Source organism: Ovis canadensis, chromosome 12, assembly GCF_042477335.2.
Source record: "Ovis canadensis isolate MfBH-ARS-UI-01 breed Bighorn chromosome 12, ARS-UI_OviCan_v2, whole genome shotgun sequence".
NCBI lineage: Eukaryota > Metazoa > Chordata > Mammalia > Artiodactyla > Bovidae > Ovis > Ovis canadensis.
This window is the reverse complement of record NC_091256.1, coordinates 34173236-34188648: the sequence shown is the minus strand read 5'-3', so window position 1 is coordinate 34188648 and position 15413 is coordinate 34173236. Positions and strand designations below refer to the sequence as shown.

At 38.1% G+C, this 15413-nt stretch overlaps 1 protein-coding gene across 1 annotated transcript in view; it reads left to right on the top strand.

Moving 5' to 3' along the window:
• Positions 1-15413, top strand: part of RAB3GAP2 (RAB3 GTPase activating non-catalytic protein subunit 2) — a 101516-nt gene that overhangs the window by 62381 nt on the left and 23722 nt on the right. The window contains exons 15-21 of the mRNA XM_069545375.1: positions 368-511; positions 938-1020; positions 1376-1440; positions 5246-5336; positions 7568-7695; positions 9543-9756; positions 10078-10175. Coding sequence (XP_069401476.1) covers positions 368-511; positions 938-1020; positions 1376-1440; positions 5246-5336; positions 7568-7695; positions 9543-9756; positions 10078-10175 — 823 coding nt within the window. The remainder of the gene's footprint in view (positions 1-367; positions 512-937; positions 1021-1375; positions 1441-5245; positions 5337-7567; positions 7696-9542; positions 9757-10077; positions 10176-15413) is intronic.

Below are 15413 nucleotides of genomic sequence, written 5' to 3'. Positions count from 1 at the left end.
ATAACAAAGGAATCTGACTGAGGAGGCCATGAAACACTACTGAATTAAGGTCAGCTTTGGTGCCCCACTTGTCCCCATCCCTCCTTACACTGTGGAGGCTGGAAAGGAAAGATTCCTTCCGATTCCCCTGGTCATGTGAGTGCTTTGTTTGCCACTGCGACATCAGCCTGGTTGTGTTTATGTGATTTCTAGCACATTTTTACAAGGTAGAACCCTGGCAGTTAGGTTCTATTTTACTGTTTAAAAAATATTTATTTGGCTGCCTTGGGTCTTCGTTGTGGCACCCTGGATCTTCATTGCATCACGTGGATCTTCTGTTGCGGCATATAAACTCCATGGCTTACCATATTGCTTTGTGATTCCTCAGGCTTCTGTATCCTGGCTATAAAATAATGGGCTTAAATAACATTACTAGTCAGAGTTGGCAGCCCCAGACTTACCAGATCTGCCTGGTTGATCCAGTGTCTGGAAGTGTGAAAACAGTCAATGTTCCTTTCCACTTAGCATTGAGGTAAGTTGTATCACGTGCCAGCTTATTAATGTCCCTCTACTGACTTTTCCCAGTCCTTTTTTTTTTAATATTAAATATTTAATTTTGTACTGTAGTATAGCCAGTTAACACTGTTGTGATAGTTTCAGGTAGACAGCAAAGGGACTCAGCCATACATATACATGTATCCATTCTTCCCCAAATTCCCCTCCCATCCAGACTGCCACACAACACTGAACAGAGTTCCCTATGCTATACAGTAGGTTCTTGTTGGTTATTCATTTTAAATATAGCTTTGTTTTATAGCTATTGTTTTATTTCTCTCTAGACTGATCCCTTTAAAGTTAAATAGGAAGCATAGAAAAGAAAAAGAAATTTGTATGTATCAGAATTAGAAGGAAAACAGCTTCACTTTCTTTAAGAATTTGTTGTATTTTTTTGTTTCAGCGATAAGAAGAGTGAACGAGCCAAGGACATGCACTTAGTGAAGAAACTGGGAACCCTACTGAAAGCAAAATGTCCCAATCTTGGTAGGTATCCTTTAATAAAAATGAAGGATACTGTCATGGCATTTTTAAAGTTAATAGAATATTCTAAATGGAGCAAGCAAAACACTTTAGTGTATTTATGAGCTGTTGCAACTCCTTTGTGGAATGAGATGAGGTACAAGTAATCGTGTATAGCTTTTATTGGAATTATTCTGAAGGATGAAGCACACCATCGAAGGAGTATTAAAATTTGTAACAATAAAACAGTAATTTCCAAGAGGACTCAGAAATCCTTCAGACTGACTGATAGTGCAAACACATGTGTTTTTCTTTCAGAATAAAGTTTACCTGTCGTAAAAGTGAACCAAAATTTTATTTTGGTTAATTTTCTTTCTAGATTTGATTGAAACAGAAATAAAGGAATTAATTCTTGATATTAAATATCCTGCAACCAAAAAACAAGTAAGTGTATATAATAAAAGATCTTTCCTGCCAAGTAACTGTTACATTCCCTTCTTAATAAAATCTGTATTTTTCCTATTTCCTTCCAAAAACATGACAAGCCAAAATCCTCTTTCTGTATTTTCATGCATGTTCATCCTTTTTTCACATTCCCATGCAAAAGTTTCTTTTGTCTGTTTTGTCTTCTTTTTTGATTAAGTAATACTACCATACATGGAAGTGTGTGTGTTTTATATACACACGAAAACCCATACATAACATATATTCAAATTAAGTAATAATGATAAGACAGAGCTGTGTATGACCACCCACCTTAGGAAACAGGATGTTACCAGGAACTCTGAAGAGCCCTCCCTGCGTGTCCCTCCTCCTCCCATCCCTTCTCCCATTCCTAAGGTAACCAGTGTTTAGAATTTTGTGTTCCTCTTTTGCTTTTCTTTGTAGTTACAGCATTTCTGTGTGACTCCTTTAAAACATAGTGATGCATTTTGCACTTTTTTGGACTTGAAGTGAATCGAGTCCTACTCTGTCTTCTTTGTGACCTACTCCATTCTCTTATCGTTGTGTTTCTGGAAGTTCTCTGCATTGCTGCCTGCAGCTAACTCGTGTAATGTATGAATTCCTCTCTGTGACTGTCATTTATTTATTCACTGTGTCTGTGGACATTTACTCTGTTCTCAGTTTTTTGCTGTTACCAACAATGAGAGTGTGATTATCCTTGTACAATGTTTCCTGGCGCACAAATGTAAGAGTTTCTCTTGAGTTTATACCTTAGAATGGAATCTCTAGGGTATGAGCTTCTGGCTGGTTGATGATAAATTACTTCTCAAAATACTTGTACTAATTTACATTCTCATTGATACTATAGAAGAGGCCCTGTTGCTTCTTAGCCTCTCATGGAATAATCAAGACTTGTTACCTTTTCCAGGCTCCTGGTTGCAATATGGTAACTCATACTGCCACTCCTCTTACCCAAATCCCTGCTGTTGCTGCTTGGGTTCTGACATGGCACGCCAGTCCTCAGGGATGCCTCTGAGCTCTGCTTTTAATCAGAACAGACAGCTAATGACTGCAGTCTCACTCAGTTTCCTCAGGGGCGTTGATTCCAGGACCCCCTGTGAATACCTAACTCTAAAGGTGCTCAAGTCCCTTTACAAAATTGTGTGAGGTGACAGTTGCTCAGTCATGTCCGACTCTTTATGACCCCATGGACTATACAGTCTGTGGAATTCTCCAGGCCAGAATACAGGAGTAGGTAGCCTTTCCCTTCTCCAGGGGATCTTCCCAACCCAGGAATTGAACTGGGGTCTCTTGCATTGCAGGCGGATTTTTTACCAACTGAGCTATCAAGGAAGCCCCATAGAATTGTGTAGTATTTTTATATAACCTGCACACATCCTCTTGTATGCTTGAAATCCTCTCTAGATTACTTGTAATGCCTAACACAGTGTAAGTGCTATGTAAACAGTTGTAAATACAGTGTAAGTGCTGTGTAAATAGTTGCAAGTATGGGGCAAATTCACAGTTGCTTTTAGGAACTTTGTGGAATTTTTTCTTTCCAAGTATTTTCAGTCCATGGTTGGTTGAATCTGTAAATGAGGAACCCATGGATACAGAAGGCTGATTACATTTGTTTTCTGACTATTTCATGTGTATTAGTCCTAGCTCCCCAGCTTTTTCCTCTTTACCTCTTTTAAGCTCCTTCAAATAGGACCTTACCAAATACGTCATTTTCATAACACAGCATCTGAAATAGTAGGATGATTTAGTGAATACTGGTTTCTTTCTATCCCTCTTATTCTATTATGGCACTCATTTTCTAAAAACACTGTCGTTTTGTAAAACTGACAGGCCTCTGACTTTTAATTGTGTTTTCCACTCCACTGACAGTACTAATTGGTTCTCATTTTCCTTGGGGCAAAGTCTCCATTATTAAAGGTGATTCTTTTGACAGAGTGGGCATGTGGAGAGCAGTTGAGGGCTTCAGTCCTGGAAAGGGAGGGTCAGAACCCACATAATTCTTCTCATTTTAATACCATCTTTTTTATATCATAGAACAATAAAATCAGGAAACTTTAGAACTGTTTCCTTAATTTTTTTAATACTACGGAATTTCATAATGAAGCCATGAATTTTATAAAAAATACTAAACAACCTAATAGTGAAATTTGTGTATTGTTTTACAACAGTTAAGGGAGGAAAGAAACCAGTTTAGACTTTGAAGACTGAATAATATTAGTAAGGCAGTGAGCTGCTAACTTGTGTCATAGTAGACACAACAGAGGCAGATGACATTTTCCTAGGTATTTGCCTTTTTTGATCACTTGCTGTCTTTTTCTTTTTATTTAATATTTTATTCATTTATTTGGCTACTTTGGGTCTTAGTTGCAGCACGTAGGATGTTCGTTTCAGCATTTGGGATCTTTTGTTGTGGTGCACGGGCTCCCTAGTTGTCGCACACAGGCTCTGTGCTCAGACTTGGTTGCCTTGCAGCCATTCTTTGTAAGTAAGTAAGTGAAGTCGCTCAGCCATGTCCGACTCTTTGCGACCCCATGGACTGTAGCCCACCAGACTTCTCTGTCCATGGGGTTCTCCAGGCAAGAATACTGGAGTGGGTTGCCATTCCCTTCTCCAGGGGATCTTCCCAACCCAGAGATCGAACCTGGGTCTCCCACATTGCAGGCAGCCGTTCTTTGACTAGGGATCAAACCTGTGTTCCCTGCATTGAAAGGCGGATTCCTAACCAGTGGATCACCAGGGAAGTGCCTGGGTTACTTTCTTTATATCCTCTATGCATTTGCCTCATGCTAGGCCAGACCAACCTCCAGAGCTGCCCTCTGCACCTATTTCTCCCCCACAGACACACAGAGTTGTTGTTGGATGAAGTCTGTTATTTGTTATTTGTCTCATGCCACATTCATAGCCTACCTTTTATACTGTTTAATCTCATAATGCAAAATTCAGTTTAACATGCTGATATGAAAGGACAAAGAACTTTAAGTGCTGTGTGTAACCCACTAGTGACTCTGATGGTTGCTTTTTTAGGCGTGAAGTAATGATGAAGATTCTTAAATATCTACTACTGGGCAGGAAGAGAGTAGGCGCAGAGAGGTGGGAAATATATTCATCTAGACTGGCCTGTGGATACAGCCAGCCATGCTCAAGCACAGTAACATAGCAGTAATTAAGTTGTTGTCAGCTTTTATTACTGGCATGACAGTGGCAATGTCTGCTTTTCATTTATGCATATGTACTACAAACTCACTCAGACTCTTACTGGTGAATAACTTTACCTCTGTCTCTGCAATCCTGTTGCACTTCAGTTGCTTTCCAAGTCGTTTCATTCTCAGTCTGGACTTTTTGTCATGGTACCATATTTGGCATGACATGAAATTGATTACATATTACTTATGATGCAACTTTAGCTCTCAGATGATTAATGCAACATCTTAAAATGGAATTTCCCTTTGAAACTTGGGGCAGTGAAACTGTGGGCATAAATGTAAAATTTAAAAACCAAGATCTTTGCCTTGTAATTACGAAAATTGTTCATCTTTCTTCTAGGCGGCTTCCCTGGTGGCTTAGATGGTAAAAGCGTCTGCCTGTAATGTGGGAGACCTGGGTTCAGTCCCTGGGTTGGGAAGATCCTCTGGAGAAGGAAACGGCAACCCACTCCAGTACTCTTGCCTGGAAAATCCCGTGGACGAAGGAGCCTGGTAGGCTACAGTCCATGGGGTCTCAAAGAGTCGGACACGACTGAGCGACTTCACTTTCTTTCTTTCTTTTTTTTTTCTTTTTCTTCTAGGCTTTGGAAAGCATCTTGGCAAGTGAACGTTTACCATTTTCCTGCCTTAAAAACATCACTCAGACATTAATGGACACTTTAAAAAATCAAGGTAATAGGGTTTGTTTATGGTCTCAGCTCAAATTTTGTAACTCTGACCATAGGAAATATTAACTGTTTATGATGCCATCCTGTTACCTTGATATGGCAATATGTATAAGAAACAATGTATAAGAAAGAAGAAAACTTATTTCATACCTTTATCATTGGGGACTTTTAAAATTGCCTGTTCAGTGTATGCTACTGATCTTTCTCGGAGTATGTTGACTCTGTTTCTTACTGTAAATATTTTTCATTTGAATCCATCTATTATGAGGAAAGATAGAATGATGGGAAGTGACTATTGTGATACTAGTTGTAAAGCGTTTTGAAAGCCGTTGGCATGTGGGGACAAGATAGCTGGTGGTAAGCAAAAAAACAACCAGACTGTCTTGCTGCCATTGTATTTTAACTCTCAGTAATGTTGTTTTGACCATGATAATGATTTTTTTCCCCAAAAGTCTATGCTTTGATTAATGTTTTGTCAGTGTACGGAATCCATATTTTTTCATCCACTTCCCTCATGAACGGAACTAGGGCTTCCAGAATCACAGACTATGATAACATGACGAGTTCTGATTGTTTTTTACTGTTCAGAATGTATTTGTCTGGAAAAGAATTACATCTGTAACTGTGGGGTTGTAACTCCATATTCTTTCTAGCTGAGCTAGAAAAATTTACTCTGAATTCCTAACATCAGTTAAAAAAGTAGTATGTGGTGTACGGACTTCATCTAGTTGTGACTTTTTGCTTGCTTATTGTGTGAATTATATGAAGCCTGCTCTTTTTTTTTTTGTGGACTGATTTGAAAGTCTTTATTGAATTTGTTACAGTACTGTTTCTGTGTTATGTTTTGGGTTTTTTTGGCCACAAGGCACGTGGGATCTTAGCTCCTTGACCAAAAATCACACCCTCAACGCCTGCGTTGGAAGGCAGAGTCCCAACCCCTGAACTGCCAGGAGGCTTCATATTTAAGCCAGCCTAGAGTGGCTTCGGAGAGGGCAATGGCAACCCACTCCAGTACTCTTGCCTGGAGAATCCCAGGGACAGAGGAGCCTAGTGGGCTGCTGTCTGTGGGGTCGCACAGAGTCAGACACGACTGAATCAACTTAGCAGCAGCAGCAGAGTGACTTAATAGATAAAGCGTAGTATGCTGTTCCAGGGGACTTCCCTGGTGGTCCAGTGGTTCCGACTGTACTTCCACTGCAGGGGGCACTGGTTCAGTTCGCTGGTGGAGGAACTGAGATGCCACATGCTGCATGGTATGACCAAAAAATAAATAAATAATATGCTGTTGCAGGACAGTAAGCATCTTAATTTTGAAATTTTTTCTTAACACATGTAAAGTTGACTTTTGGCAAATAGAAAACTCCCTTAGTGCATACAACATGTTAGAAATACCTCTTTTAAAAAGTATAGTACACTTCTAAAATCTCCCTATTCCCCTAAGGATTTTTTTTTAAATGTCAAAAAATTTATTAAAATCTTTCTTGCACTGGGCTGGAAGTAAACCAAACACCAGTGTTGGAGTTCTGTAACATCACTAGCTTCAAGTTCTACCCACAAATGAGAGTCCTAAAAATGACAAATATTGAGAATGCTAAATTTTATTATGGCTGTAAGAACATAGACAATCTTCCATGTTATTGTATCTCATAACAGAGTCTTGCAGTTTTCAATGTCTGCCTTTATCATACAGGAATGTATTGTATTATGCAGAGAGTGGGTACTTTCCAGCGTTAACCTCAACAAGAAACCTGACTGATGCAGGTGGAATTCTACTTTTGGTCTCTTTCTCAGCCTCTCTTGAGGATGCATGTGTTACAGTCCTGTTTCTGGTTGAATTATAGTATCTTTGACCACCGTGATAAGAAGAGCCAGGCAGCTTTCCAATTGTCTTTTCTCAGGGTATAAGAATAATAGACAACATTTGAGTTAGGGAGTGAGGAGAGGATATTTTCAAACCTGTTTCCAAAATATTTGTTTAAATTTGAGTGCTAGACTAAAATATCTCTTCTGTTTTCTTTCTTTCTTTTTCTCCTCCTCTCCCACTATTAGAGCACCTTCATTTAAAAATTTAGACTCTTTGCATGATAGAAAAATTATTTTTGCCTTCTTAATTTGTTATATTGAAAATATAGCTATATTATAAAATGGAACATCAAGGAATTATGTAAAATTAAGGTATTTTTATCAGTCCGTTAAATATATCTCTTTAATGTATTTCTTCTTTCTACCTTGTAGAGCTTGAGTCTGTTGATGAAGGACTGCTACAATTTTGTGCCAATAAATTGAAATTACTGCATCTTTATGAGTCTGTTAGTCAATTAAATTCCACTGATTTTCATTCAGATACACCATTCTCTGATAATGTGAGTAATCCCATTATTCATTATACAAAATCATCTCTTTGCTTATTTGTTATTTTTTAATTGGTAGTAAAGAAGTACAAATATTAAGGGTTTGGTTTTTTTTTTAATGTGTAAAGCTTTATGTTCTTTACAAGATCCCTGCTGGCTTTCTGTGCCTTGCTCCTAAATTTATGCTATTTAGGTTTGAATATTGAGCTTGTTATTAATCCATGTCAGTACCTAGAATCATTTGGTTTTCCTTAAGTTCTTTTATAAAATTGCTTACTACAACTTCTTTTCGACAGGGTTTGCTAATCAAAAATGTGCAATGAACGGAAGTAGCAAATTTTCTATTTCTTTTAAAGAAAATGATTCTAACAAGCAGAAGAGACCAGCTTTTCTGTGTTGTTTACTACATAATAGAATACGTTTTTAAGCTAGTCCACCTTACATCAGAGTGTTTAAAGTAATTGTAGAAAATGTTCTATGGTTTTATTCTTCACAATGTGAAAAAAGTGATAGGACCTTGTAATCCTTGTTAGAGTGCAAGTGCAGTATTGCTCGTTTCTGGGAGAGTGTACAAAATTCCTACTTTCTCTGCAGAGACTAGAATCTCTCTTGATAGAGAGCAGAGAGAAACAGTGTCCTCTCTTCCCTCAAGTACTGTATGACCGTGGGCAGGTTGGTGGCTTCAGGGTCTCATGTCTTTTACTTATCTAAAGGAAAATTGTTAAAGTGACTTTAATGATTTGTCAAGGCACTGGTCATGCTTTTAAAAAACATATTTGGTACATCTGAAAGCTCATTGAGTTTTAAAACAGTTGTCTATTATTGTAAACACATGTATAGGAATAAATTTTAAATAAAAATGAGAGGTGGCAAATACTGAAAATATTTCCTCTCAGTATTGAAAATAACCTACACATTCTAACTTTTTTTTTTCATCTTTGGTATTATAGATGAATTTTATAAAGTATTTTAACAATCTCTTCATAATACTATTCTGTGAATGCCATGATAAATGACAAGGCCATTTTGCAGCAGATTTTGTTCTGCCATTACTTCTCCAATAGTGAAAAATACTTTCAAGCAGCAGAGAAGTTCAGGTTGATTAAGTTATACCTATAGGGTGCCTGTAGTGGGAAGATCCCCTGGAAAAGGGAACAGCTACCCACTCCAGTATTCTTGCCTGGAGAATTCCATGGACAGAGGAACCTGTTGGGCAGCAGTCCATGAGGTCTCAAAGAGGCGGACACGACTGAGCAGCTAAACTGCCACCACCACCGGGAGTAGTATCAGGAGATGTTTCTGCACATCTGATGTGAAAACAGTTTGAAAGGCTGGCAGGTTGTATCTGTTACTTTTTAATCTCTACAACCCTGAGAGCCATAAAGAGGATTTATATGTAGACACAGTGAGGACCGTTGCCCATTGCTTTCATTTTATAGTGTTTGTGCTGCTTACTAAAACAAGTATTAAATATCAAATAGTTCTTTAGTTTCCTCAGAATCACAAGAGTTGGCAATTAACAACCACTTACATTTTTTTCTGATTAAGCAATAATATATGTTTATTAAAATTCAGACATTTTAGAAGGGTATTGAATAATCTCAAGAAACTTTCTAAGAATGATACTTTCAGTAATATGTAGTGTTTCAAGATTATTTTATTTAAATAACATCCTACTTACCAATTGAGAGTAAAATTTTCAGCAGAGCACACCATAGCTGTCGCATTAATTAAGAAGTCATTTTTTGCTTATAGTCTTGGATATTGTTTCAGGTGATAATGACAGATGATTGACACATAATGGCAGTCATAGAAAGAGAAATGGTCTATTGATAACTTCCTTCCTCCCTAAATTTAAGGACTTGGCCGTGTTACTAAGGCTAGATGAAAAAGAACTCCTTAAGCTCCAGGCCTTGTTAGAGACGTATAAGCAAGGGAACAGCAGGACTGCTGTCCGATTTTCTGATGAGAAGGATGGTGTGTTGCCTGTGAAAACATTCCTGGAATATTTAGAATATGAGAAAGATGTGGTCAACATAAAGAAGACAAGTGAAGAGGAATATGTGGCTTTAGGTAGGTAGAATGATAAACTACTTTCTGAATCCTCCCTCTTTTTAAAATAATTAACCAAAGAATTGAACGTATGTTTTACAGTCAATGGAAGACTCTCTGGATAGGTAGGCACTGTCTTAAAAAAGTTGTACTGAATTAAAAAGAATACTTAGGAGACAGTGTGAGACATGTAATGATTTGCCTTCTGCCTAAGCTGAGCCATTCATTTCCCTTCTCTGCTGTTGTTTTGCTCCTCTAGGGATCTAGATTGCAATTCAGGAAGATTTTGAGTTTGGTAAGCAGGCATTCATCGGTTGACGTGTTTTGTTTTTGTTTTACCAGGCAGTTTCTTTTTTTGGAAGTGTTTATGTGGAGAAAGCTCCACTGAGGAAATGTGTCACACTTTGGAGTCGGCTGGACTCAGCCCCCAGCTGTTGCTGGTAAGGTTTCTTGTTGCTGGATGCTGTTCCTCGTTACTGTCATCTGGAAGTGGCTGTCTCTTTTTTTTCACTCTTGTCTGAAGTGTATTATAGAACATACAGAAAACTTTCTAAAAACAATCAAGGAAATATATAGTCATGTATTTAATTGAATAATAATATCTGATTTTTCTCATTCTCTGTAAATTATAACCAGCATATTCCAAGTTTGGCCTAAAATAAATTTAGAATCTGTTGTGTATGCATGCATTTACAGTGGACTGGGATCATCAGAAAAAAGTGTTCATATTAGCCTAAAAAGATCTTATCTAGAGAACAAAACTGTTTCCTTAAAGCATTATTGAATTATCAGACATTCCCAGACCTTGAATACATGTTACGATTTAATCTCTCTGCCATAACAAATATAAATAAAGGAATCATCCACTGGGAAAACTACAACACTAAATTTTCACCCTTTCTGAAAAGGGCAAGGGAGTTGGCCCACATCACTTGTTCTGCTCTTGACTGCCCCCCACATGTACAGAGATACACACGTGCACACCCTTTACCACATGCCCATTCACATCTCAAGTTTTGGCCAGGATTTGGGCCTTCCACCTCTATGAACTTGTTAACAGTGCCAACATTAGTTTTTATCTGTTTGTGCATTTTTAACTGTGCTGGGTCTTTGCTGCTGCTCACAGGCTCTCTCTAGTTCTGGTGAGCAGGGCCTGTTCTCTAGTTGTGGTGCAAGGGCTTCTCATTCTGATGGCTTGTTGTGGAGCACAGTCTCTAGGGTGCAGGCTTAGTTGCCCCGAGGTATGTGGGATCCTCCTGGACCAGGGATCTAACCCGTGTTCCCTGCATTGGCGCGTGAATTCTTTATGTAACTGGACTACGATACTGTTTTAATTGAACATGTAAGTCCTTTAAAAATGGATTTTGTTCTACCTCCCTTTGCAGTATAGATGTCAGGAAGTACAGTTAAAGGTGCACATTGCTTGCACATGGTTGTTCATAAGAGGCTTCGTTCATAATAGCCAGAGACTGAAACCTGCTCTGTGCCCTTTAGGGGATAAACGGATAAACAGACTATGGCACATTCTTACCATGGAATACCCCTCAGCAATAAAAAGGAATAAACTATTAGTTGAAGCAGTAGCTTGGATGAATAAGGAAAATATGCAAATAGAAAAAAATTTTTCAAAAAAGATACATACGCATGATTCTGTTTTCATAACATTCATAAAATAACACAGTCATAAAGACGGAGAACAGATTAGTGGTTGCCAAGGGTTAGTGGTGAACATCAGGGAGAAGGCTGTGGCTATAAAGTGTTAACAGGAGGGAGATCTTGTGCCTTGGTAGAGTGTCTGGATGGTGGCGATTATGCAGTGCTACACATGATAAAATTGCATGCTGCAAAATGGGTGCCTGTATCACTGGTGAAATTTGCACAAGTTTTATGGATTTTACCAATGGAAGTTTCTTGGTTTTGTGTAAGATATTAACATGAGGGAAGACTGCAGGAAGGGCCCATGGACCTCCCTGTGCTCCTTTCCGCCACCAGTGATTCTATAATTATTGCAAATTAAAAAGTTTTTAAAAGGAGATAACTATCACCTATCATTCAAAATTGAGATGCTGAAATAGATGAACATGGTATACTACTTGTTTTCTATTGTGCTTCATCAGTTTCATTTAAATTTTGTTTACATTAAAACTGAGGTCATTGTTGTTCAGCTGCTAAGTCATGTCCAACTCTTTGTGACCTATGAACTGCAGCACACCAGATTCCTGTCCTTCACTATCTCCTGGAGCTTGCTGAAACTCATGTTCACTGAATCAATGATGTCATCCAACCATCTCATCCTCTGTTGCCCCTTTCCCTTCTTGCCCTCAGTCTTTGCCAGCATCAGGGTCTTTTCCAGTGATCTAGCTGTTCACATCAGGTGGCTAAAGTATTAGAGCTTCAGCTTCAGCACCAGTCCTTCCAATGGATATTCAGGGTTGATATCCTTTAGGATTGACTGGTTTGAAGGGACTCTCAAGGGTCTTTTCTAGCACCACAGTTCAAAAGCATCAGTTCTTCAGCACTCAGCCTTCTTTGTGGTCCAGCTCTCACATCCATACCTAACTATTGGAAAAACCATAGTTTTGACTATATGGACCTTTGTCATCAAAGTGATGTCTCTGCTTTTTAATACATTGTCTAGGTTTGTTATAGCTTTTCTTTCATAGCTGCAGTGACCGTCTGCAGTGGTTTTGGAGCCCAAGAAAATGAAATCTGACACTGTTTCCACCTTTTCCCCTTCTATTTGTGATGAAGTGTTGGCACCAGATGCCAGTATCTTTGTTTTTTGAATGTTGAATTTTAAGCCAGCTTTTTCACTCTCCTCTTTTACCTTCATCAAGAAGCTCTTTTGTTCCTCTTTACTTTCTGCCATTAAAGTGGTACCATCTGCATATTCGAGGTTGTTGATATTTCTCCCAGCAATCTTGATTCCAGCTTGTGAGTCATCCAGCCCAACATTTCATATGATGTGCTTCATATATAAGTTAAGTAAGCAGGATGGCAATATATACCCTTAATGTATTCCTTTCCCAATGTTGAACCAATCCATTGTCCATGTCCAGTTCTAACTCTTGCTTCTTATCCTGCATACAAGTTTCTCAGGAGGCAGAAAAGTGGTCTGGTATTCCCATCTCTTTCAGAATTTTCCACAGTTTGTTAATGATCCATACAGTCAAAGGCTTTGGCGAAGTAAATAAAGCAGAAGTAGATGTTTTCCTGGAACTCTCTTGCTTTTTCTGTAATCCAGTGGATGTTGGCAGTTTGATCTCTGGCAATTTGATCAAAGGCTGGAAGAAACAAACCTCACACCTATAGTTCAAGTCATATATTAAAAAAATTAAGTCCAGTGGAACATAAATATCAATATGAGATAAAACTACAAAATCTATAGAAGAAAACATCAGAGAAAGCTTGGTTTAGACAAAGGTTTCTTAAGGTAGAAAAAGCATGAACTGTAAAAGAAAAATACTGAAAAGTTACTCTTCATGAAATTTCAAAACTTTTGTTTTTTAAAAGACTTAAGAAATTGAAAAGGCAAGTCTCTTTTACACAACATAGATCTGATAAATGCATTGTGTCCAGGAAATTTGTACAAAAGAATTTGTACAACTCAATAATGAGACAATACAGTTTAAAAAAATGAGCAAAGGATTTGAACAGATACGTCACCAAAACATACATACAAATTGCAAATAATTACCTGAATGATGTTCAGAAATTAGCCGTTCAGTTCAATTCAGTTCAATTCAGTCGCTCAGTCATGTCCAACTCTTTGCCACCCCGTGAACTGAAACACGCCAGGCCTCCCTGTCCATCACCATCTCCCGGAGTTCACTCAAACTCACGTCCATCGAGTCGGTGATGCCATTCAGCCATCTCATCCTCTGTCGTCCCCTTCTCCTCCTGCTCCTAATCCCTCCCAGCATCAGGGTCTTCTCCAGTGAGTCAACTCTTCGCATGAGGTGGCCAAAGTATTGGAGTTTCAGCTTTAGCATGTTTCCTTCCAAGGAAATGCAGAAATACAACCATGATGGCCTCTGTTCCAGAGAATGACTAAAACTTAAAAAGATTGACATATCCAGTGTTGATGAGGATGTAAGCAATCAGAATGCTCAACACAGATGATGGAAATGCGACTTAATACAACCACTGTAGAAAACAGTTTGAAAGTTTCTTATCAAGTTGAACATAGATTTACCGTAAAATCCGGCAGTCTTGCTCCTAGGTACTTAGTCAAGAGCAATGAAAATGTATTTTGCGTAGACTTGGAGTAAACTATTTACAGCAGCTTTATTCCTAATAACCCAGACTGGAAACAACCCAAATATCCAGTAATTGATAAATGGATGAAGTATGGTGTAACCATACAATGAAATGAACCACTGATACACAGAATGACATAAATGAATCTCCAAAGCATTAGGCCAAGTGAAAAGATCCAGAAACAAAAGAGTACCTACCAATGATTTCAGTTGATTTTATATGAAATACTAGAATAAGCAAAAATAGAGTAAGAAAGGAGATGAATGTGTGCTAGAGGTTGAGAGTGGGAGTTGGAGATAAACTCTGAGAGGCACAGGGAACTTCGGATGGAGATGTACTTTATCACATTTATGGTATTATTTACCCAACTTAAAATTAGTGAACTTTACTGTAGATATATATATAAGTGTATGTGTGTGTGTGTTTTATAATGTGATAGAGTGATGTGTATTATATGGGAAATTTCTGTCCTTTAAACCCATCAGGCTGTGACCTGTATTATTGTGCTACTAAATTTCTAAAATTGGCCAAAATTTAAACACTTTTTAAGAAATCATCTCTTATGAGACTATTTCACACATTCCAAATGGCTGAATTATTTTTCCTAGAGAAATGTTTTATGGCTGGGTTTTATTTTTAAAGTATTTTTGTTTAAAACGTAATAGAAGATACTATATTTTTAAAGTATTTTAAAAACAATCAGTCTACTCAATTTAGTTTACTTAATTTGTATGTTAGTCACTCAGTCATGTCCAACTCTTTTTGACCCCATGGACTGCAGCCTGCCAGGGTCTTCTGTCCATGGCATTCTTCAGGGAGGAATATTGGAGAGGGTTGCCACTTCCTCTTCCAGTGGCTCTTCCTGAACCAGGGATCGAACCCTGGTCTCCTGCATTGCAGACAGATTCTTTACTGTCTGAGCCTCCAGGGATGCCCTTAATTAATTTATAATTAAGTAATTTTTAAAAACCCTGTGAATGCAGAGTAAAAAGGAGAAAAAGATAAGACATTTTCACTTAAAGGCTATAATGAATGGGAAGGGAAGAGGAAGCTTCTCTTGGGGAAAAAAAAGCCCAAGAATTAAAGTAAGAAACTGAGTGTACAGTAAGACTAGCTTTTAAAAGAGCCTGCTTGGTCATTGTGGTGACATTGATTAGACAAGATAGCAGCCCACACACTCTCACTGTTACTCAACCATCTGGCTGTGGGAAGATAAAGTGCAGGGGTTTGTACACCAGGCAATAGGTATGTGTTCTGCTTATATCTTGCTCTTTCCCAAAGCAGTTAACACCAGTGCCACAGTATAGACTAGTGACATTCTTCTGGAGTTATTAAAATTCTTTTAATTAAAAGTCTTTTTTTTAAAAGAGAATATAGATTAATGTCTGTTATTTAATGTTAAAAGAGTAACTTTCAGG